The sequence below is a fragment of the Phymastichus coffea genome, unplaced genomic scaffold (genome assembly GCF_024137745.1).
Source record: "Phymastichus coffea isolate CEN01 unplaced genomic scaffold, Cenicafe_Pcof_1.1 PCOF00130, whole genome shotgun sequence".
Classification (NCBI taxonomy): domain Eukaryota; kingdom Metazoa; phylum Arthropoda; class Insecta; order Hymenoptera; family Eulophidae; genus Phymastichus; species Phymastichus coffea.
The window spans coordinates 280228-304462 of NW_026706941.1; the positions used below are offsets into that span (position 1 = coordinate 280228).

Sequence of the window (24235 nt, forward strand, 5' to 3'; positions counted from 1 at the left end):
TGATTCTTGCTTAAATAAAAAAAAGGAAAAGTGTCAACTTTGATCGTTGGCACTTATGATATCTGGTTAATATATCATATGTGAATAAACTAATAAATTGTTAATAAATAGTTTTTCATTGAACTCTTATATCAAATAATAAGCTATTCAAAACTATTTGTATATAACATAAATATTCAGACCAAACGGTTACGAGACAACCAAACATACACCACAAATACTCAACGAACTTCATGCGCCATCTATCGCTGTTAGACCGTTTTCCAGCTCCTCTATAACTCTCATTAATCATTTTGCCTAGTACAAAGAAGTGAAGATTTTTGATCCTTTGTTTCCATTTTATAATGAATATATAGATTAGGGAGCTTCCACTACCGACATCCTCTTATGAAGAAATTTTATTTTCTTTGACTTGTAATTTTTTTCAACATATGATAGATTCATTTATGTATTTTTAGACTGTGTATGCCAATAGTATTCAACAAACGTAAAAATAAAGGATTAAATATTTTTTCAAAATATAATGAGAATAATAGGGAAATAATTACTTGAAAATTTCATAGGAATATGTTGAACGTACATGTGTTCGAAAGTTTAAGAAGTAAGGATTTTTGTAAATTCTGTTAAAATTAATTTTCTTCCAACAGTAGTTGAAAGAAAATTACTACTGATCAAATTAAAATACACCTACTACAAAATGATAGGTGACAATAGTATCAATTTAATAAAAAATCAATCATATGGAATTTAATACTCGAAACGTGAGAATAAAGGACGGATACATGATGTTAATGTATTCGATAATGTATAAAAATAACTAATCTACATTGATAGTGATGGTTAAATATGAAAGTCGAATAGGTCGTGTACTCATGCTCACATCGCTTACACTTTTATCAACGATTGTAGATGCTTATCTTTGTTATCCACTCATTGAAAAGAACGTTTCCTTTCCGTGGTTTTCAAAGTCTACAATTTGATAATGGCATTACCATACCAATCTCTACTCGCGCACTTGCTCACGCATCCACAAACGACTTCACAATTATTAACCCTGACGTAGTGACTTCGAAAAAAAGTCTTAATTTTCTAATCGTGAGCTAAAAATAGATTGCTTGATTGATTCTTTATTTTTTTTTCATTATTATTATTATTATTTGTTTGTTTTTATCTGCGACTTATTTTTAATCAATGCACTACAAATTCACATTGCATGCATTATACATTTTTTTCTTTCTCTCTCTGTCTTTCACTTCAGGAAAATTATAGATACATGATTACGGCTAAATAATTATACTGCACAAAAATTCTTTAAAAATTTATTTTTCTATGATAAATAACATCATGTACATAGAAATAAACAGATGGAGTAGGTATAAAATATATATTAAAAATATACTACACAATAATTCAATATACAAATTTAACGCTAAAAACTTTGAGGCAGGTACAATATATATTCACGAGCTAGCATCTTAGGATTTACGAGTTGCTAAGTCGCTTGAAAAAGATAACTCGGGCTCTCGGCGGCGACGAACTGCGGAAGATACATTGTAAAAAGTAAGGATTACTGCGTCAACGCTTTTTCTCCAGCATTCAGCTGTTCTCCCACAGTTACGATTGTACAAAAATACAGCTACTATATATTTCTTTTTCTCGATTTCACCCATAGTTTGTACTCCATTTACATTACTATACACGCTTACCTCATTACTTTATATTCTGATTCTAATAAAACATTATTAGACTGTTTAATTTTTTTTCATGGATTAAATATTCAAAACTAGATGCACGCAGCATGAATAAAATTAAGTTTCGTACGTAATGTAAAAATACTGTTACATAAATACGCCAATTACAATAGCTTTAAGTAATTCTTTGAAAATTATACAGTAGAATACTCTGACTATTAAAATTTCCACAATGACCATATAGCATGAACATGAACATTAAAATCAATTGATAAACGTTATGCACACATTTATAAAATACATACTTATAAAAAATAATTATGGCAATAAACATTTTGACAATTAACGTATAAAAATACTATTTTAATAAATTACTTTGTAACTGCACTATAAATCCCTTTGGTATAAATAGTAACGCGTGAAAGTATATGACCGATTCCACACAGAAAATGCATTTTTTGGCGCGGGTTCGCTAACTTTTCAAATTGAGCGTGTGCTCCTATTTCTTCGTATTTAATTTTAGAAATGTACTATTCATAAAACTCAAAAGATAATTCTACCTCTCATCGCGGATATTGAATTCAATAAAAAATGACGTCATTTTATTTTCAAATTCAACCTCTATGGCTGAAATGTATGTAGAAAAATCTATTTTTTTTTTATTTTTTGCTCAAAATTTCAACTCTTACAAAGCTTTGAATGCTATAGCACTGCGTAAGTAACTTATTGCTATAATAAAACTGTCAAAATGACAGGTTTAGGTGAAATTTATGTTTTTAAAGTTTTGCAAGGGTCAACATTTTGAACAAAAAATAAACCAAGGTATGGTTTAAACGAGTTTTGACCCGTGGAATTCGATTTCGAAGTCAAATTAATTCTATCATTTTTCGTTTTTATAAATTTTATAAAATAATTGAAAAAATATATATAATTGAAGTTTTTAAAAAAGGAAGCCGAATTAATATATTTTTTGTGTGGAATTGGCCATATATATAATTTAAAAACATAACAACTAAAATTTTCTAGTAAAACACCATAACTTAACGTAGCCAGGAAAAATATATGCCTACAATATTCCGGCATCAGAGGTCTTTTCGAAAATGCGTGATGTAGTGATCGATCATAAACAGTATCCTATCTCTTTTTTCCGTTGAACTTTCTCCACCACTTGGAATCTCTACGTCGCCAATTTTAGATTTTTCTATAAAAATGAATCATTTATATTAAAAGAAATATTATTATTACGTTAATATGCATTGTGCATTTAACAATTTTCACATTTGAAGTTACAATCAAAGCACCAACACACACTTGAAAAATCTATGAATATTACATACCGTAGAGAGCAGCTCTTTCCTCGTCCATGAATATGGCATTAATAGTGGTAAGTGCACCAAGAAACCCGAACAGGCCATATCGTTGAAGTTCTTCGGTGAACCACCCAGGTCGTGAAAAAGCCTTGAGATCAGACTCGAGTGCATCGCAGCGACGAAGGTCATGAAGGAAAAATCGCTCATACTCGGCTACGATGTCATCAATATGATTCTCGATGACCTCGGCTTGAGCAGATGTATACAGGAAGTAGGTAAAGTCGAGCGCCGCGGAAGCGTGCCTAGCAATCTGATAACAATTTTCAAATTTCATGTGTTTATTCAGTTCTTGTTTCATATGATCTTCACTACTGCGTTTGTAATTGGGTAAGTGTTTACTTGCGCAATCAGGCAACGAGGTGTTTCGATTTGTATTTTTGAAATATTTCAAAGGATTTTTGTAGCTGTGAAGGTCATTTATGGAGATTACGTTAATTACAAACAGCTTGTTTCAATTCATATCGCTAATTCCTAAGCAAGTATTATTTTTATTCACTCGACACGAGAACAAATTAGAAAACACCATTTTTTCAAGTTTTTTACAAAAGATAATTGGCAATTTCTTTAAACTCACCTGGAAGTCAACGAACTTGACATTTACGATTTTACCCTCGTTATCGTAATTAAACATAATATTATTCTTCCAAGTATCTCCATGTGTGATAACCCAGTATCGCTTGGTGCCCGCTCTCGGCAATAGAAACTCCTTCATCGTCGCAACCACTTTATTTTGATAGTGGAGCAAGAATTTGATTGCACGGTCAACTTTTGGGACGCAGGGTTGAATCGACTGCAAAAGGGTGAGTGCTGTGCCAATTCCGTTCTCGTAGTGAATACTCATCGATGGACGCTCATCTGCGGGAAATATATTCTCGTTGAGCGGTGCGATTAACCTTTCGAATGTTTCTGGTTCTTTCAACTTCAGACTCAACGATTTTGAATGCATAGATGATAACGTCTAAAAAAATATTTAATTTTTTTATACACCTTGTGCTAATAAATTTACTTGAAATGTAAGCGAGATTTTACTTGTACTACGGCTAAGCAGTGGTCGAGGTCGAAGAAATTTCGTATCTCGCAAGTGTTAAATTGCCTTTGTCCCAAATCCTCGAGGATTATTTCGTCGGGCTGCGAGAATATGCACTTAGGACCGATGTTACCCCAGAGCGGCAGCAAATTCTCGTACATATGGGCCTCTATCCGGAACAAATCGTCACTGCGAGCCATCGTCTTGTAAGTCTCATTTTCCACTGCTATTTTACGAATAAATGACTTTTTGTACACTAAAATGTGAAAAGAAAATGTCTAATGAATTTCTATACAAAGGGAACTCAACTTTTTAACACTTACATTTCCCGTCGCCCTTTTTGCCAAATATTTTGGTTCTGAGTACTATCGATAGATAGTTTTGGCCTGGTTTGGTTCCGAGTTCCTCTTCTGCATCAAGAATAACGAGGTCTCTGTCATTTTCGTATTTCCTCAGTAACGGTTGGTACTGTTCAATAATTTCTACCACAAACCATAGAAGAATTCATTAATAATTATCTTAAATGCTTTTTCACTCGCGTGACTTGAAGCTTTTCAAGCATTGGATCATCAAGACAATTAAACTTTATTCTTAATTCGAAATCAAGTGACGCGGTATAAGAACGCATGCGAGTCCACAAGTCACACTGACAGTTTACTCGATAAATTCAAGTACTAAACGAAACAGTCAACAGCCGATAATTGTTCATAAAGCCTCTTGTAATAACTGACTTCTAACGAGTGGAATTCTATTTGAGGCTATTTTGAAATAAAATTAATTTTGTAGCAAGGGAAATCCGCTTGTAACAAAGGGACTTTTTTTCAGTGAGCGCTCAAGCTGCGAAAAAGCAGAGAGTGCATCACAGGGGGATAAGCGCTGGCAATGGCCGCAATACCCAGTGACACAGTGTGCCAGCCGGCAAAGCATCGAGCTGGCTATGCATTCAAGGTCTATATACTCGCTGGTCGCGCGCCCGAGTGCGTGCAGACTTATGCGCGCCAAAAGTAGTTTTTCTCTTGTTCCGCGTGAAGCCACGCCTGCTGTTTGCTCATAAGTGTACGCGGACATTGTAGTTTTTTTATTGCACCTTGTGTAATATCAGTAATGCACTTGTCCAATTTCAAAGATGTTATTTGCACGTGGCTCGAATGCTCGACATCTTTATAGACGAGTTCTCGGGATTAAGAAAGATTAAAAAGCGATTTGACGGAATGAAAATGTAAACCAACAATCAGAACGTGACCGAAGCACAATCGGAACTCAAAACCTGATTGTTTGTCAAATGCGCTATTCTAGTCTCGATAGCTAATATCGTGAAAACAGAAAAACACTTACAATGAAATCAATAGAAAAAAAAAAAAAAAAAAATTGAACGACAGAGGCATTAAAGCGCACTCTTCTCTGTTGCTCAGTATTCAGTCGCAGGCGCAGCCTCGCGCAAGGTCGCACAAGTAGTAACAGACCATTCGTTATCCGTAGCTTCGTATTTATAGCTGAAACGTCGACGAGTCGACATTGAACGCAGCTCTAGTTGTAACAAAGCGCTCGCTCGCCATCTAGCTCTATCAACGAAATTTTCGCACCGATTTGCCTTGCTCGACGATACAAGTGACTAACTCTGTTTTTTTTAACGGATAATTGGTGAATGAATAATCGTTGGTGATGATGACTGCCTTGTTTAAATTATAAATTGTGAACATGAGACAAAGCTGGGACTGCTAGTGCAATAGATTTTTAAAACAACGAGTAAGCTTCTATTTGGTGGAACGTTTTAAAAACATAATTTTAATCGTAAAATAGATACAAACTAATTAATGTGTCGCAATTAAAATGAAACGAAATTCGCTAAATTTATTCTAACACCACGTGTGTGATTCATATGCTATGAATGCTAATTGCAGGAAATAACACGTGAGCTGCTGTTCATCCGCAACACGCTGTAACTATTATCCAAATAAATACCGATGCGCCTGTCACGAAGTGTAATCCGTATTTAGATTGTTGTCGTGCATTTGTGATCGAATCGCTAATCAGCCAATCGTTGAATAAATGAGAATGGACCATCTGTCTAGACATCCATACAGATGGAAACGTGAAAGAATAAAAAAAAAGCAAGAGCGAGAAGCCAATGAAAAAAAGACAAGTGCATGGTCGCGTACCTGACACACTTCGGCGTTCCATATTCGCACGTGCTTGAACTAGCTATGCCGCTTTGCGTTGCACACAATATAAGCTCGGCTCTAGAGTATAGTGCAGAGCAGCCCCCTGCGTAGAGGAGCGCTCGAGTCGAGCCACAACTATTGCAGATAATTTGAAAAAATAAAGCACACACGGCTTATTGCAAATCTACGTGCCTGTTGCGCTCCTCCTGCTTCGGACTCGCTGCCACTGCTGCTGCTACTCAGATGTATCTCGCGCGAGTACTAAAGACGTACAAACAATTAGCTACACGCACAGGAAGAGGATTCGATTGTTCGCGGATAACGTGATGTGTTGCACTTTTATTGATAACACGACACAGTCGCAACTAATACTATTTTCTCTACTTCGAAGCACTTGACGATAGTTTATCTTCAGGGTTAATCTTTCGCGAAGGTTGAAAACGCCTTTTTTCATTGGGATATCTACCTTCTTGATTGTTGATTTTTATTTTTTACTTCTTTTTCAGTTCTTGCTATGACAAACACTTCAAAACTCGCAAGGTAAAGTCACGCATAAGAAAATTTGAAAATTCGATAAATAAGTCATTGAACTCAATCGAAATAATCAGTATAATAGGTATGTGACGCTTTCGTGACGTATATAATGTAGTGCAATGAACTTGCTAGTAAATGAACGACTAAGCCCAATGCCAAGTTCACCGACTGCACTATCGTGTAAATAATTCCAGATGATAACGAGCTGCTTACGCTTATTATGTAACAAACTTCTGCAAGCTTGAACGTTTAGTTCATATTTCTGGTAGTCTAATGAAAGATTTTTAAAAAATGTCATCAATCGGATACAAATATTTTGACGAATTAATTTCATAGCTAAACTTGATAGAAATACGTGTTCCCGTCAGAAGTAAATTGAAAATTATGCATAATTTTTACAATACACGTGTACATTCAAGGATAATCGTAATCACCAGTGTCAATATTAATAACTGCACTGTTCAAGGCTAGGGGCAACTATGCACGTTATTTCCGCGCTTCGATACTTTGCCAATCAGTATACATAATGTAGACTCTTTTCCAACGAGATTTTTTTTTTGTAGCCAATGTCCAAATTTTAAGCCAGACCAAATTCTCATTGTAAGGCACTCTCATAGACATAAGGTTTTTCGATATCTTATAAAAATAAATAATTCTTTAAAATATAAAATATAGAAAAATGTTCATTTTGTTTTTCGGTGCGATTGACGCATAACTTATTTTCCATTGCCTTTTCCATCGCTATTTTTTCGGAATATCTTTTCTTTCAAAATTTCTTAATCTATGTAATTTCAAAAATTCAAGTAACGTACGTGACATGAAAAATAAAAAAATGTAAGTGATCAACTTTATCGATGATTAAAGTTTTGAATTAAACTAGTTTTATAGATTGGTATTCCTACCAGAAGAAAAGATGAGGAAAGATTCAACTGATAGATGTTTACTCAAGGACGTTCATAATAACCAACATTTATTTCAACGTCAGACGCAATTCTTTAGACTAGTAAGCTAGTAGGACGAACTAAAAGTGTTTATTCGCATTAAACTAACGAAAACGTAACTTAACGACAGAGTTAATTTACAGCTCTCCGTAATGCAAGGTATTCAGTATGAATAAACTGCAAAGTAAAAGGAAGAAAAATATGAATAAATAATTGGAAAGGCACACTAAGGTGGGTTCGGTGCACAAGTCGTGCACAATCAAATTATTAACCGCTCGAAAGCACCTGCAATAAGCAGCAGGCGTCAGGCATATACAAAAGCGCACAGCTCTTCATTAGCCATCAATCAAGAAGTGCCGCGTGTGCGCCGAGACTTATATCCTCGGGGGAGGTGAAGCGAGGGAACGCAAAGGAGAGGAGAGAAAGAGAAAGAGACAGAGAAGAAGCGCTCGATGCATCCGCTTTCGAAAGTGGCGAGCATTGTTCCGGTATATATAGCTCGAGTGTAAGCGAGATAGCTACTGCTTCTTACGTAACATGCTACTGTGACTATTTATTGCGCGCGCCCACAGCGAATCCTTTGCTTATACTTAAACGCGTAAGCTTATCTTTGAATAATAAGGATCGCTATTGTAATTTTGTGATTCAGTTTTCATTTTGGTAAACTAACAAACAATTTTAGTTCTCCTGTTTTGTGCTTTCAAATGCTGTAACGATTTTGCAATATTTTTTTTCAATGATCAAACATAAGTTTTTCGTATTATATTAGCAGCATAATAAATGTTGATAGTTTTAGGCTAAAGAATTATGAAATTTGGCATGAAATAGTGTGTCATTCAAGAAACTCAATATGCCAATATTGCTATTATAATTTACAATAAAAAAACCTAGATAATAGTAAATATGAAATGACAGTCGAAAGAGCTTTTCATTTATTAATCTGCTAAATAATCGAGTTGTATATGCATCTCCTTGCGACAATCCTTGCTACATCAATCGTGATAAAAAGCGCGCGCTTTTTTATGGTAACAATGAGTAAGCTGTTAGTTTTCTATCCATCTGAGTATAAAAAAATATACGGAAAACATTTTTCCTACGCAAATGTAAATTAATGATTATTATAACTTAGGCAATAATTCAAGATTTTTTCCTGCGATGACGTTATAGCAAAGGTTATCATTTAAAATAATCAAAAAGATATAAATTACCAACAATAGTCGTGAAATATTGTTTTATTAAGTTATGTCTTTTAAATTTTTCATAGAGTATTGCAAAATAATTTAGCGCAGTACAATAACGTTGATTTTTTATAATTTCATAAAACTTTTTAAAGATAATTAGTACCGTTATATTATTATTATTATTATTTTATACTTTGAATTCATGGGCAGGTATGTGGATAAACGATCTACAATACTTAAATTATATGTAAAATATTTTGAGGTTATAGCTTTGATAGATATAAAAAAAAATTTAAGTTATGAATCTCTCAACTTTGTATATCTATATCTTCATACAAAACATGCATTTTCAATTAAAATATAAAGCAATTGCTTCGTTAAGATTATCACTGTCAAATCAGATCAAGTCAATAATAGATTATTAAGAAATGAAAAACCCATTACTTGTATTCTCCTCGGCATTATTAAGACGCTTGGCAGCATTGGGATTTCTGTTTTCATCGGTGACCTCAAAGAATCGTCTTTTCCTATGCTTAGACGGATATGAATTCATCACGAATAAAATGTCGATAACGTTTGATTGAATTTTCCGCGTGAAAGGCAATGTAGAACTCCAAACTGGACCCATATGTTAACTTTTATCACAGTGATTATAAACACGTAATATTGCACTTTGATTTCATCAAATTGGAGTATATTAAAACAGGGTAGTAATAAAACTTATTCTAACAACAACAGGATAAAAACAACAAGAAACGATCAAACGCTCAGTTACGAGCGTCTGGAAAAAGGCGCAACGAAATACTGACTATACTATTACGAATTCATACTAGGTGTCACTTGTGACAGTTTTTATTTGACTTTTCAAATTTTCAAATTGACGATGGCGCTTCAGTTTGCTGCTGCATTGCCGAGAGTATCTATTTATAGGTTGATTCGATTTATTCTATGTAGCCGTGATAGATTACATTATTCCACGCAAATGACTGTTACGGCAATCTTACGGAAATTCAAAATAGCCTGAGTAAACTCTAACAAAATATTTAATATATCCAATAACTTTTGGAGTTAAATATCCTATTTTTGAAATAAAATAAGGCACTTTGTTTTTGAAAAAGTTGAACAAAATATTAATACTCTTAAAATATTAGTAAATGGATAATAAAAAAAAGAAGGCCCGATGAAAAATTCTATGCAATCGAGTTGTTCAATTGCAAACTACTGATGAGCAAAACGTTCAATGATTTACAATACTTAAAGGTTCGTTGATCTACTTATCTACGTATCCTTGAACTTTCACGCTTTTCATTGCAATTACTGTAAGCCTCTTATCGCGATTTTCATTTTCGCTGAAGTTCAAGAAACTAGTCTACGACTGATAATACTACTTGTAGTGCAATGCTTTAAAACGTGACCAGTTGCAAATTGATTCAAATTTACATATAATTTCAAATTTAATAAAACTACATATATAAATAGAATTTATCGGTTGTGTAAAATAAATATCTCGAAAATAGCAGCAAAATTTCATATATATACAAAAATTGCGAACTGCATATAAAATGTTAATTATACGGTTTGAAGACCATATATTACTGAACATGGCAAAACCTTCAATATTCTATATAATAATTATCCACACTGAAAACTACGAAATTTATTTTAAAAATAAATTAGTGACACAATGAAATATTAAAGTAGACGACAATCATTAGTATGACCGATTAGCAAATGAAATGTATCAACGAAGGTACATAAGTAAGAGAGTGACTTAAAAACACTGTACTCCAAATTTTTCAGTTTCATTAGATTATGTAATTAATTACCTAATTCAGCATATGTGATGAACCTCTTTTTTCAATTTCAGTTTCAATTTCAGATATGTAATATTTAAAATCTGATTGCAATGTTTATTTTACTTTCTGGAACTAATAAATACACATAATATAAAATATACTTTATTATTTTTCAGAGTAAAGTATAAAGTACAATAGAATAACTCAAAATATGTTTACACTTGTATGTTACGCTACACTTAACAATACTCTTATTTATTTCAATATTTTACATTACTATGATAGGCAATCATAATACTTACATTAACAAGTCTTACTTAGTACTTTGCTTATGTTTTTCTAAAGTATAATCTAATTACAGATGTATTTTACTTGCAGTAGTTATTCAAAGTAAACATTAAAAAAACTCAAATTCTTCAGTCTAATGATTTTCCATTACCATACTTTACCATACTTATATTTTCAAACAATATCCAATCTTTCGAAGTTAGCACGTTAATCTGTAAAACAATTTCAATACTCTACTAATATAATAGAACAAGATATTTCAGCAAAAATATATCGTCTTCTTCATTCTCATAAATGATATTTTAAATCTTCAAAGGTAACCAGTGATTTTTAATGGACACCGTATGGCAATAAATTACGACTTTTCCTGTCACGTATATAAAATCGTAGGAACAATATATTTTCGAAATGGATCGGAGACTTCTTAAAATTATAATACTATCAATTGGTAACGAAATAAGACGATGGTTCTTATTAATATACCTTAGTATTCAGTTCAGCTACAGTTCAAAAAAAGGTAAACATAATACTTTCAATTGTCTAAATTTCATAATTTAATAAAAAAGATTCTGGATTCAATCTTGATTCATTGTTGATAAATCATGCTACAAAAATATTTCTATGCAGCTTTTAGTATCTGCCGGTGTACCTGCGGCCATCATTCCATGATTCTTTGCCATCATTCCAATACTGCCCCTCTAATCTGTAACCAGCATCACTGTAACTGTCCTGTCCTTTAGGTGATGCAGTGAAGCCTTGGGGAGGTCGATAAGTGCTATAACCATCATCCACGCTTGAAAGACTGTTCGTACTCGACTCATCGATTGGCTTGCCGGTAATAGCATTAGAAGCAGCGAGATTCTTGTTCGCGCCTGGTAGACCATTGCCCGCCCCACCTAGAAGTCCACCGGCTGGCCGTTTACCCAGATACTTCGGAGGTTCTTTCGGTTGCCTTGTCGAAATTGTTACTGGAGTTGTTGTCTCTTCGGGTCTCGGCAGTGTCGGCGTTGATTCATAATTTCTCTCCGGAGGAAATGGTGGACTTTGAGATCCCGAACTGCTGGTGGATAAGTCATCTCGCCAACTGGTTTCTTCGCGGATAAGAAATCCAGGAGCCGAGGTATATGCGTCAGTATATTGACGAGTGTATGTCGAAGGTCGTTGACGCTTCAAATCAACGCTGTCCACTTCGCGTTGTCTTTCACGATCAACTTCCTCTTCCGAGGGACCTGAGTTTATTAAGAAATCAGGATTTATTGTGGTTTCATAGTGATCTTCTTGAAAATTGTAGTCGACGGTGGATGATTCGACGTGAATGGGCTTTTGGTAGTTGGTTTGGAATTTACTTTCATAATTGTTGTTATTATTGTTGTTGTTGCTTTTATTGCTACCGTCGTCTTGGTAATTGACATTGCTATTAAAATTGTTATTGTTATAATTACTGTAGTTGCTATCAGTATTATAGTTAACAGAATTGAAATTGTTATTGTTGTTATCGTAATTAACATTGCTAAAACTGTTGCTACTGCTATTGTACTTATTGTTGTATTCGGTGTTGTATATTCGAATGGTATTGTAATAATTTTCATTTTGATTCTCGACGTTGACGAGATTTGTATTGAAATTGTTATCGTAATTGTTATTTTCTTGCGGTAGCGGATACTGCACAGAATTCTGATAAAAATTGTTGTAGTCATTAAGATTATTGTTGTTATTGTTCTGTGTATAAACAACGTTGTTAAAATTATCATTGCTCTTGGCCTCTGTACCTCTGCTATTGAAGTTTGTATTGTCGCTGTTGGTAGCTTTACTACTGTGATTGTCGCTATTGAGCGCTTCACTTCTGGTATTGAAGTTTGTGCTTTCGCTGTTGGTAAGTTTAATGTTGTAATTTTCGTTTTTAATGACTAGGTTCCTAGTATTGACGTTCGCGTTCTGGTTGTTGGTAACCCTAGTATTGTAATTTTGATTATTATTAATTGTATTTCTACCATTGAAATTACTACTTTCATTGTCGGTAACTTTGTTGCTGTAATTATTGTTCACATTTCTGATATTGAAGTTGACATTTTCATTGTCGCTCAATTTATAGTAATTCGTATTATCTATAAAATTATTATTTTCTGCAGCTAATTGATAGTTCTGATCTCTGAAAGTGTCGGACAATCCATTGTTCACAAAAAAGCCTGGGCCTTGTTCACCGCTGAAACGTATAAAGGTATATTAATAAGGTTCATCTAAACTTGTTTTACTGAGTAGTATTTACACAAGTAATTTACAATATTGATTGAACAAGATCTCAAAGCACTTCATTTTATTTTTCGACCCGCTGCTGACTTTACCGTTGAATTATATCCACTTAAAATGTTTTAATGGTAAATAAAAAATATTCATATTAATGACTGACGCAATCGTATTAAAAAGATTACTGTATCGTGGTAAATAAAAGACTTATCAGTTATATATAAAAAATAATTCAATCATATTTCAAACTGCACGATGATTATTCAATACCCTTACGTTACGTTTCTCTGTAAAACGTCGTTATTAATTAAAATTTACGACTGCTTGGTGCACTATCGCATTTCCAAGTCTTCGCCTCGGTTCTAAGCTTTCAAGTGCCCCTTAAAACCAATAGCACAATCATTTAAGCGGCATAACGTTCCAAATCAACTTCACTCGTCACGCCAAAAGAAAAAATCAATATCATTCGTCTCGACCGACAGTTTCCCTTGTCACATGCATGCCGAGCGATACAAGAGCTTTCGATCAAAGAGCATTCGTTGATAGAGGCAAAAAAATAATTATTTTTCCTCATTAACCGCGACATGCCGTCAATTATTCGCAATCATCCGAAATAAATCTATATAACCTGTCTAGCGCGAGGCGAGTTTTCTCCTTACCGTTCGAGCTCACGACTCTGGTCGTTGCTTGGCGGCGGCTTCGAGAAGCCCCTTGGCACGTTGTCTGGGCCTTGACTTGGCCGTCTTCGATAAATCGGTTGCTGTCGATATTGTTGCTGCTGCTGCTGCTGCTGCTGCTCCTCGTAGCTCCGCATTGACTCCTTCCGACGGGCGTCAGAGTAATTATCCAGGATCCCGGATGTAGCTAGCACTGCAGATTTCTCCGCTCTGCGTCATGAAACATCATTTATCCGTGGGAATCCCAGTTAGAGAGAAAGAGGCATAAGTAGGTAATTGACTTTAAAACGCGAGTCCGCTTAAAGTGTGGGATTACTTTCGGATGAGAGCCGCGAGCATGAAACTACGTGAAAGAGATTATATATATTTAGTTTATGCGCGTGTTTTTTTTATTTATCTTTTTTTTTTATTTTTACGACAGCTTTGAGCCTGAGCTTCATCCGAGTAATTTTATGAGGGTAGGAATATTAAGTAATATTCATGAATCTTGACGCTTTTGCGCGTTATGTAAGTTGAAAATTGCGCGTTTTCAATAAATAAGGGTAACGACACGCATAGAAAAACATCGGAATATTAATGTAGCTTAATTTGAGAAAGTTGAAGAAATCAATAAATTATCGACTACGTAACGTTCTCGTGATATAGTTACGAAATCTTATGATTATTTATCAATACATAATTATTTCTCTCGTTTATAAACATTCTCTATATATAAAAATATAAAAATAAAATGAGAAATATAAAAATAAAAATCTCACAAGTCGAAAAATAAATAGAGTTATAAAAATTGTAAAAATGAATGATAATATGCAGAAAAAAAAATCCCACTTTTGCCTTGTAATATAAGCAATACGCCTAATTAAGTCAAACCAAGGCCACCAAAAAAAGAAAAAAGAAAAATGAAAAACCTTGTGCACAACGTAAAATGAAAGAAAACAAAGATACGTCACGTTTTGGCATTATTATTGTAGTCCTCGTAGATAAGATTAGTCTCGTCTCGTAAATTGTTAGTGTATCCAGAGCTAGCGAGCGAGAGGTCAGCATTAGAGCCAGCAGCGATAGAATTGAACTGTATGGGAGTTAAGGGTAACTGATTGTATCGATCGGTGATATCGTCACTTGTCGACGGCAGCGGCGGATCGGTCGACGAGTTGGGATCATTGAGGGCGTCGTTCAGCGAGTACAACTCCAGTGCCTGTTCGCAGATAAAGTCGTACCACCAGTCGCAGACAAAGTGGCGCTGATTGAAAATACTGCCGCTCGGGCAGAGAAAAGAGCTTTTCAAGCCCTGGGTGCTGCACACGTGAAAGACCTGCGGGATTGATTTTTAAATCAGCTTCCGCTTTTTTTTATCACGGTGTAACTTTCGCTAACATTGGTCGTAAAATGTCTTTACTTTTTTAATCGACACCATCAGAGCTTAAAATTACAAGTATCTCGTAAACGTGAAATCATCTTTCGTAAAAAATTATTCGGTGTGAAAAATGTAATCAGCCACGTACTAAACTTTAATCAATAGCAGGTATAAACCGTCGCTCGCCAATTAGAAAGTTTCAAGCTGAGTTTCCTCGGCTGCAAAACTGAATTTTTCACAAAGGACTCGCTTGGACTTCTATCTAATGTACATTAACCTTGCTGGCCTTGTATTGATTATATTAGCATTCGACTTTCACTTGAAATTAACACATGTCACTGGATGAATATAAACTCACCTGACATCTCGTTTCAACGTCAGCATAGTAGCCACCGGCTGTCTTACCAGCGCAGCTGAACGACGTTGCTGGAATGCTTGTCAAATTTGGATAGTCTCTACCCGGTACACCCGGCACCGAATCTTCCCACCCGTATCTAGCGTCCTCTCCTTCATCTTGCTGCTGCTGCTGCTGCTGCTGCTGGGAACGTAGTTGGTCCTCCGAGAGCGCGCGCAAGTGTCGCTCGTTCAATCTCACCGTCTGCTGCTACATATTTCAAGCAATATTCATGAATATATTTGCCAAGACTTTAATGTACTGCATCTTCAAGCTTCCGGTAAAATTGTTTCGCTAAGGCTACCTGTTAAGTGTTACTTTAACTATGCCTACAATGTAAATTACCTCGTAAACAATTTGAAATACTAATTATTATAATTCTTATAATTTTATGAATATTTTCAACTTTCTTGTCAGAAGCAAACTACCATAATCCTGGGGGATCCGTCAATATTAACCAACGAGACAAACTATTCTTGCGCTATATACTTTACGAGACCCGAAAAGTCTTCCCTCGTGAATTTCCAGTGTGTAGCTCGCCAGAAAAGAAAAAAAAAGAAAAAAAAAGACTCCACGAGCTTCGGTAGACAAGGCTCATAAAAAGTAGCGGCAACGTCACAAGGCGCGAAAGTCGTCAATAAACTGGCTTAGATCGCTGCATCCTCCCACTATACACAGAACACAAGGGAGTCTTGTATGCGCGCGCGCGTAGAAAGTCTCTTCGATGTGTGTTCCACATTTCTGCAAATATTGCGTCACGCGCGTAAGTGCCGAGTCGAGGAAGAAGTGAAGCTGGCTGCTGCTTGTGCAACCCGAGCTATAGCGTCTACAGCATAAATCATGCGCTCCATGTGTTCTCACGTCCGATTGATGCGGGATGAGAGAGGCGCACAGAGCTATAAGATGCATTCCGAAATGCTTTGCCGACGACTTATTTGGTGGAATTTTGCAATTGCATACGGCTCGTTGGTATTCAGAGCGGAAATCGAATTGCTCGGGTATGTATTGTAAGACGATTGCGAATATTCGTTGAGAGTCTTTTTTGGGGGCTTATGTATTGAATGACGTGAATTATTATGATAATCCCTGAGATAGGGTTCCATAGATAAAGAATTTATTTGGATGGTGGATGTGCGCCATCTCCAGACAGAAGAAATGTAAGCACCAATGATGAAATTCAAGGCTTGTATTAGAACGCTACGATACAGATATGCAACTCTATACGATGTTTATATAAATGAGTATTTTTAAATCTAAAGAAAAAGAATAAACACTTCGCATGTAGATAACACGTAGAATCAAACGTATCGGAATACATTGGCAATAGGTACAAAGTAGAACACATAAATTATATCACATTCATGGTCTTTTTCATCCCTGATGTCCGAATCACTGCATAATTTATTTCAATGTTGCAGACCATAAAAGCTTACAATCAATAGCCTGTGAAACAGAAAAAGAAATGAATTCGCGAATAAATTCTGCAAGAACCATTAAACAACTCGCGAGCTTCACAAAGGCATCTTTAGAATTCTATTATTTCATTCAAGAGTGCACGCTGAACGCTCAATGGACTATTCGACAAATTACATCCGGTTTAGAAAACTTGAGGATCTCACGAAACTGAGGTAACGATGTACCGTTTATTATTTTTGCGTTAACGTTCTCAAATATATTACATATACATTTAATTAAAGTGGATTTATATAATGGACCATTTAGTTACCACCATATGAAAAATATAATACATATCTCACGAGCAAACATTAGCGTCGCATTCCAACGAGAATGTACAATCGAAACGACTCTGGTGAAAATTCCAATGGTCGTAAAACCTCCAGCGGCTGAGCAATGGCTCACGTGGAGCAAATAAAAAAAGCCAGTTAATCGTTTACTTTCAGCGCCCGACGTCGACAATAAACGCAATCGATTTCACGATCGATTACGCATTGTAAAATCTACAATTCTCCTCACTCGACTTACCGGTTCGCCAAAGACAGAAGCGAGCGACACGGCGATCGCGATCGCCCCAATCACTCTTGATACCATCTGTCTGCGAGGCTTGAGTGATTCTGAAAATTAAACAGCTTTATTAGTTCTACGATGTAAACTGTCATGGCTCAGCTGCGCTCGTTAGCTAACGATGTACAGCGATAGCGATTAGCTCGAAAGTTCCGCGTGCACCACATGCGCCGGTACTGTTTGCACAAAAGTGATTTGCGCAGATAGGCATTAGGTGCTTCTTGCCCATTTGTATATTATTATACAATACCTTTATAATTTTGCAATTTGAAAATTTTTCCCGTTATTTATGAAGATCAAAGTTTAATTATTCTCTTAACGCCTCGACTAACACGCGATTTCATTCACAAATAGTTTCGTTGAAAATACGTAAATTTTCAATAAATTATAATGCCGCACTAGCATAGATATGTATTTATAATCGTAATGTATAAAAGATATACCATATTTTCTAACAAGTACCTATTAACTTTTACTGCCAGTAATTATGTCGTTACAGCTTATTGTCGAAATGTTCGCTATACGAACGGCCATAGAGCCACGTGTTCAATAAACCCAACATTTCGTGCAAATAAAGCATCATTAAAGAAAAGTCAAAACATTGCTCAAATGAAAACGAGCGCGCGCGCGCGCACACACACATCCTGTTAAAACCAATTCCCTGAGCACATCCCCCTGATTTCGCAAAAGCCTCTTGAGCCAATCGACCCCATCAAATTTGTTTCACGAGACACGAGCGTAGATCACGTTAGTCAAGACGCTTCTCTCTCTTTCAGTGTAAGTATATATGCACACGTACATCCCTGACGCAACAAGATCCCTCTAAACATTTCAATAAAACGCTCTCTTTTCTCCCGTATGTGCTGCGCGCCCAAGAAAAATAGAGCGCGCGTTCTCGCGAGAGGCAAAGTGAGACAGAGACGTTGCATAAACGAGAACAGCGGCATTTTATGGCGTTATGTGCGCCACGATTTGTATATCGCTATCTTCCGCCGATCGTCCGCGTACGCGAGGCATCCGCCTTTCGCCTTTTTGGCTTTACGTGTATACGCGTATAAATGCACTCGGAAGCACGGAGATACCGTGTGGACGGGGAAGGTCTTTTCTTATTGTATCGCCTGTGTCGTGGCTCCAAGGAGAAATTCTATGAACTACGCACGCTCTATCTTTTGTATCGTTTCGCGCGCGGATTTGTCTGTTTTATTTTAGACAGAAGTGCATAGATTTCAGATTTTGAGAAAGCTCACATTCTTTTTTTCGCTTGTAACGATGAAGTATTTAGATCAACGCTGTCGAATCGAATTCAAATTCAGTCGTAATCATGTACCCAACCAGATTCGTATTTCTCAACTGATGCCCTCATAAGAAGTATTGATTTTGGTCTTTTTCGCATCACACGACATTTTAATATGTATCAATAATTGATAGTCGATATACTTGAATACCTGTGCAGAAAAGATATTATGAGAACTTTTTTCCTACAAATCGCATATGGTTCTCACGTGGCCAACCTTAATTTTTTTACCGAAAACTTTAAAATGTCCAACGATAAAAGTTTGGAGGATGAAAGTAACGACTGATGCTTTCACCTGTGTATGCTTCACTTTCCTTTTTAATATTTTCATAAAATTCCACGGGTGAAAATACAGATTTTACAAGCCAATAAAAAGGTGATCCTCGCATTCTTTTGATTTGTTATTGTTGTTTCTTGAAATATCCTCGTACTAGCGAGCATATAAACAAGACCGTTCGTGGATTCATTAAAATTTATTAACCACGTACTTAATTTCGGTGTAGCTGTGTGTGTGTGAAGGTAGACCGTTAGCCTGGTGAAATTTCAAGCGTAAGTTTGATGAATTGCAACGTGAAGATCTTCTGGGTGTGCCTGGCCACTGACCTCTGTTCTGCCTGGAGCGAAGCGACAAACGACAAACAGACGTCGACAGCGACTGCATTAATCACGACGAGCGGCATGCATATACATGTACCACGTCGAAGCTTTTACGAATCGCGCGGGAGAGAAACTCCAACGCGGTAAATCATCTGTCCGCGCAGTATTTAGTCGTCGCACAGGGGCGCACGTCACGAGCCATGGGAACCTCGAAGATTACAGAGAGCTGCCACACGACGATCTATCACGCGCCGGCCGGCGCAGCTCCGATAACTTCCGCGAGCGCACATGCACTTTGCCGACTTTTCCTCGCTACGATACAAATTACACGGGACTCTAATCGAAATTAATATTCGCACGGCTCTTTCTATCTCTCTTTCTCTTCCTCGGCTACTGATCACTTTCACTTATAGCGCTTTTCAACAATTATTTTTTTCCTCTCCGAGATCTCGGTATGCTTTGCCTCTTATCTCAAGTTTCCTCTCTTGGTTAGTTGGTGTGTATTGCCCTAGGCGGATTCGAATTAACTGGTTCACTTGTTCGTATTTTGCTGCCCGTGGTATCGTATGTAGTGTCGGTGAAATCGTACGTATTTGAAAAAAATTAATCATAAAACAATGATTTACTTTTCAACTTTTCTCATACAGTTAATAATTCGGTTATAATATTTAATCATTTAGAATTGAATCTAAAGCAACATTCACAACGGGCTGCAAATAATTCGGTCATATTTTTAAAATTTATCTAACATTAATGTTTACCTATGCCATTAATTTTCTTGAGCACAAAACCAAGTATTTGAAGCTAATGTATGCTCGTCAAATCCAATAATCTTCCGAAGTATCCATATATAACATTCGAAATATCATTTTTATTGTTTAACTTGTTTAATTCATCTTACACTGGTTTCACTGCGCAGAGCTTATCAGTTTATCTATATGCATAATGAACGTAGTTATATATGTACGTGCATACTCACCGAGATAATCAAGAAAATTTTAAAGCAGAATATATATATTTTGTCTCTCTCTAATTTTCTTTAGAGATAAGATGAAGAGTTCTCGTAATCACTCATCACGGCATTCGAAGAAAGCACAAAACAATAGAGACACGCAGACACGACAACACACAAAGTAACAACAGCAGCCGGGAATATATATATACATCGACACTTCACGCGAGAAAGAGAGAGAGAGAGAGAGAGAGAGATGAAAGTGAACGCACACGAGCAGAAGCGGAACGAGGATCTGCGAGTTAGCGGTTCTCGACGCTACTACTTATATGGATCATCCCCCACGTACGGCGAGCCTCTCTCCACCGAAGAGAATTTTACCGATGACGGCTCCTTTTCCAAAGATGCGATATTTTCACACGATCGAAATTCTCAGTCAATGTGCAGTTTAATGCATTGGATAATCCTTTAAGTTTTATTATATTACGTGCGTGCTGGCTATTTTGGCAAAGTAATTGGCCATTTTACTCGGCCAAATCTGAAAGAAAGATCCTTAATTAGCGTTTCACGACTGCTCTCTCTCTCTTTCTCTCTCTCTCTCTCTCTCTCTCTCTCTCTCTCTCTCTCTCTCTCTCTCTCTCTCTTTCGTGCAGAATTCATTTCGTAAGATATCAATCGGTTCTGTCTTGAGCTAATTAATGCGATAATTCTTTTTTTTTCCTTTCTTTGCACTGCAAAAGTTCATTGTAATAATTGAATCGATTTCCTTACGTAAATCTCTTGATATTTTGAACATAAAACGTACGGTTCTCGACAAATGAAATTCTAATAACACCGAGGAAGAAAGTAGATCTTCTCTGAATCGTCGCTTCGTTCCGCAAAAATGAAAGAACCGAAGAAAAGGAGTGCTACGGTCCGCAAAGCGTGATTTAATCGTCTAGATTGCAAGATTATTAGATCACATACGTAATAGCGAGTTCATCATCTAGTTCGCTACTCCATGTATGAAACATTATACTCCATTTGAATTTCACACTTCTCTCATAGCTTGCTTGACGTAATATTGATGGATGTGCAGTCATGAAAGTGTTACATCTTTCTTCATTTACACATCACATTTTTTCTCCCAGTAACGTATAGATGCAAATAACAGTGATTTCATATGCTTTCAAAACTGCATATTATTCATTATTTCTTCAACATGCAGTCAGATATTTCGTCGCCTTACATATTCTGCCCTTTTCTATGTCTGCTCATATCGTATACATTGAATGAATCAATGATAATATTCTGACATGCCAAATTAAATTGTCCGGTGTAGCTGAAAGTGCTAGGTACTTAGAAAGAGACGAAGAAGAAATGAACTCAATACATTGCCAATTATTTATGGATAATTAGCTAATATTTAAGGATCTACTGCGTTATTAGGTTTGAAATCATGTCTAAAAGTTGAAAAGATAATAGTTGCTCTTGTAATTCACAACATATGCTTATACAGTATTACTTCTTGAAAATAGAATTCGATTCTTCGAAATTAAATCTCTTTTGACACGAAAACGACAATGTTTTTAAATATTTTTCGTGTTTTTTTTGAGGTATAGGTGCCACTATTTCCCAACAAATCTATGTCAAGTAATGAATTCTTTACTGATCATTTGAAAGTAGACAAACAGTCAATAGTAAACTATTACACATTAATATATTCATCATGAAATTCACTAGATTGACTAGTTCTACCCAGTTTCAGTAAATTGTTACTGTTTTGAATTGGCTATAAAACATCGAATATATTGAACGTTATTATCAATATCAAGTCATTAGATGAATGATAATACCAAAGTCAGTCATATAAAACGTTATAACTTTGTGTTTCTTCAAATATTTGATCAAAGATTATTTTCTTGCTGAAAATGCTTAGTAACAAATGTATAGAACGACAAAAAGCTTTCTACTTACCATTAAAATAAATTATCTCTGCAAGTGAAAGTGTTAATTTTGAAATGAAATATATGCTTTTTTTTATTTTGATAATACGACCTAGCAAACAACTTAGCTAAGGCATTTTCGTTCGAAAAAGATTTTCACTCCGGAAATCCACTCAGGCGTATTACCGTTAATGTAACCGAAAATTAATTTATATATATCTTATACGATCAACTTTTTGGAATTATATAAATGTAAATTAAAGAAAATACAATGAGCCAGCTTTAATAATTTCCTATTAATTATATATTTCGGCAAAGTTGCCCGTAAACATCTCTAAAAGCAGTGCGTTAAATCTAAATAATTGCGCAGCACTCAAGAAAATGAGAAAGTCCTGGACGCAATGCAAAAGAAGGAGACGAAGAAGAAGAAAGAAGCACGCAAGTTCCCATCGGCAAAGCCGCGTGCGCGTGCAATTACATAAAGTCTTCCGCTGGCTTTCGTACGGGCGCCTACACTTGAATTCGCGCGAGATCGAAAGTTCAGAAGCGCCTCAACTGCGTCGGCGGTACAAGCGGCTGCGAAAAGGAGAGCAACTGCACAGGTAGCGCGGGAGCGATAGCTGCGCGCGCGGAAGAATGCGGCGTACAGTGCCCAGGTTGAGCAAGATGCGTTCTAGATTAAATCGCGACGCTCTGCACACTATAACGATTTAGAAAGCGAATTCGCGTATACCTATACCTACTGACTCTAATGGTCAGAAGAGTTTGTGAGCCGACGCGAGAAAGTATATCTCCAGTGCTTGTTTTTCTTCCATGTTTTTTTTTATTTTTCGTGCTATGACGTTCGCTGGCTCCGCCGAACTTATTTGCGTTTCGAACCCATGGAAAAAAGAAGCTAAGATTTGCCAAACCAAACTTGAGCCTGTCAATTATTTCATTTCAAAATAGCAGCGCGGCTAATTGATCGATTGAATCAATTGAAAATGCAAAGCGAGTAAACGAAACGCGACGTGGCCCGCGAAAAGATTACTTTGGTCATATATCGCACCGAGCGAAATAACAGTAGCTCAGTTCCTTCCTATCCCCTCGCAGAAAGGAATTTAAAATGACCAGGGAGATGTAACGCCAACGATTAACATATTCTTCAGGTTTACACGTTTACGTGACTTTGAGACTTGCCTGCGCGCACTTTCGTTTCCGCGGGTGCACATATCTCTCTCTCTCTCTCTCTCTCTCTCTCTCTCTCTATCTTTCTTCCACTTTTGTCACTTTCGAATTGTCATAGTCATCGAAGTGTGATCAAGCGCTACGCTGTACATCAATATCTTGATAAGTTGCATGTTTCGTAATAACTGCGCGATTAAATTTCGAATCGACTATCGTCTGACAATTACGAGAACGAAATAGTGAAAATAGAAGGAACTATAGAAAAATTAAACGACAGATAGCAAGCGAACAAGATGATTACATTGCGAGAGGCACTAGCCAAGATTGTAGAGCGAAATGAAAAGCAACGATTACACTCCTAGTTCGACTACAAACTTCTAATAATTCCCCATTACTATTCTTCTAGATCAAAGCTATTCACTGTTATACATTTATGTTTACTTCTGCCAACTTTGTATGACTTAATTTCTGTATGTTTGTTTATGCATGTAACTTACTATGGTTAAAAAGAAAGACAAGCAGTATTATCCATAATTTTTTACGTTTTATGCTGCGATGATTCATTGCTATTATTATTGACTTTAATTTTGACAAAACTTTTACACATTTTTACGCAATG

At 36.0% G+C, this 24235-nt stretch overlaps 2 protein-coding genes and 1 long non-coding RNA gene across 7 annotated transcripts; 1 reads left to right on the forward strand and 2 right to left on the reverse strand.

The window, feature by feature from the left end:
• Positions 1-1346: 1346 nt before the first annotated feature.
• On the reverse strand, positions 1347-9698 carry LOC131671622 (uncharacterized). 3 transcript variants are annotated; one of them, XM_058948199.1, is made up of 6 exons: positions 9351-9698; positions 4412-4498; positions 4091-4344; positions 3636-4019; positions 3029-3311; positions 1347-2892 (listed from the first exon to the last, which is right to left on the reverse strand). In XM_058948199.1, exons 1-6 carry the CDS (start codon positions 9532-9534, stop codon positions 2774-2776), a joined length of 1311 nt encoding a protein of 436 aa, XP_058804182.1. In that variant the 5' UTR covers positions 9535-9698; the 3' UTR covers positions 1347-2773. The 3 variants fall into 3 exon arrangements, with proteins under 3 accessions (XP_058804182.1, XP_058804181.1, XP_058804183.1); XM_058948198.1 differs by having other exon boundaries at positions 4412-4570; positions 9351-9696; XM_058948200.1 differs by lacking the exon at positions 9351-9698 and adding an exon at positions 6248-6402 and having other exon boundaries at positions 4412-4570.
• On the forward strand, positions 6564-9006 carry LOC131671625 (uncharacterized). The gene is made up of 4 exons (XR_009302554.1): positions 6564-6683; positions 6757-6790; positions 7665-7787; positions 7869-9006. It is a non-coding gene; the product is annotated as an uncharacterized LOC131671625 (long non-coding RNA).
• A 1207-nt stretch (positions 9699-10905) lies between the features above and the next one.
• LOC131671620 (GATA zinc finger domain-containing protein 14-like) lies at positions 10906-20806 on the reverse strand. Of its 3 annotated transcripts, XM_058948192.1 has the most exons (7): positions 20552-20806; positions 19464-19908; positions 17643-17731; positions 15624-15869; positions 14862-15223; positions 13894-14121; positions 10906-13193 (listed from the first exon to the last, which is right to left on the reverse strand). In XM_058948192.1, the coding sequence occupies exons 3-7, from the start codon at positions 17706-17708 to the stop codon at positions 11621-11623; spliced, it is 2475 nt and encodes an 824-aa protein (XP_058804175.1). In that variant the 5' UTR covers positions 17709-17731; positions 19464-19908; positions 20552-20806; the 3' UTR covers positions 10906-11620. The 3 variants fall into 3 exon arrangements, with proteins under 3 accessions (XP_058804175.1, XP_058804177.1, XP_058804174.1); XM_058948194.1 differs by lacking the exon at positions 20552-20806 and having other exon boundaries at positions 19464-19971; XM_058948191.1 differs by lacking the exon at positions 19464-19908 and having other exon boundaries at positions 10907-13193.
• Between the last annotated feature and the right edge of the window lie 3429 nt (positions 20807-24235).

Bases quoted from the DNA above. Each gene is read 5' to 3' on its own strand.
- LOC131671620 (XM_058948192.1), bottom strand. From the start codon at position 17,708: ATGGTATCAAGAGTGATTGGGGCGATCGCGATCGCCGTGTCGCTCGCT. The intron at 15,870-17,642 runs GTAAGTCGAGTG...TGAAATATGTAG, and splicing joins CTTCTGTCTTTGGCGAACCG to CAGCAGACGGTGAGATTGAA. The intron at 13,194-13,893 runs GTAAGGAGAAAA...TATACGTTTCAG, and splicing joins CAGAGTCGTGAGCTCGAACG to CGGTGAACAAGGCCCAGGCT.
- LOC131671622 (XM_058948198.1), bottom strand. From the start codon at position 9,534: ATGGGTCCAGTTTGGAGTTCTACATTGCCTTTCACGCGGAAAATTCAA. The intron at 4,345-4,411 runs GTAAGTGTTAAA...TTCACATTTTAG, and splicing joins CAAAAAGGGCGACGGGAAAT to TGTACAAAAAGTCATTTATT. The intron at 3,312-3,635 runs GTGAGTTTAAAG...AATTGTTATCAG, and splicing joins TCAAGTTCGTTGACTTCCAG to ATTGCTAGGCACGCTTCCGC.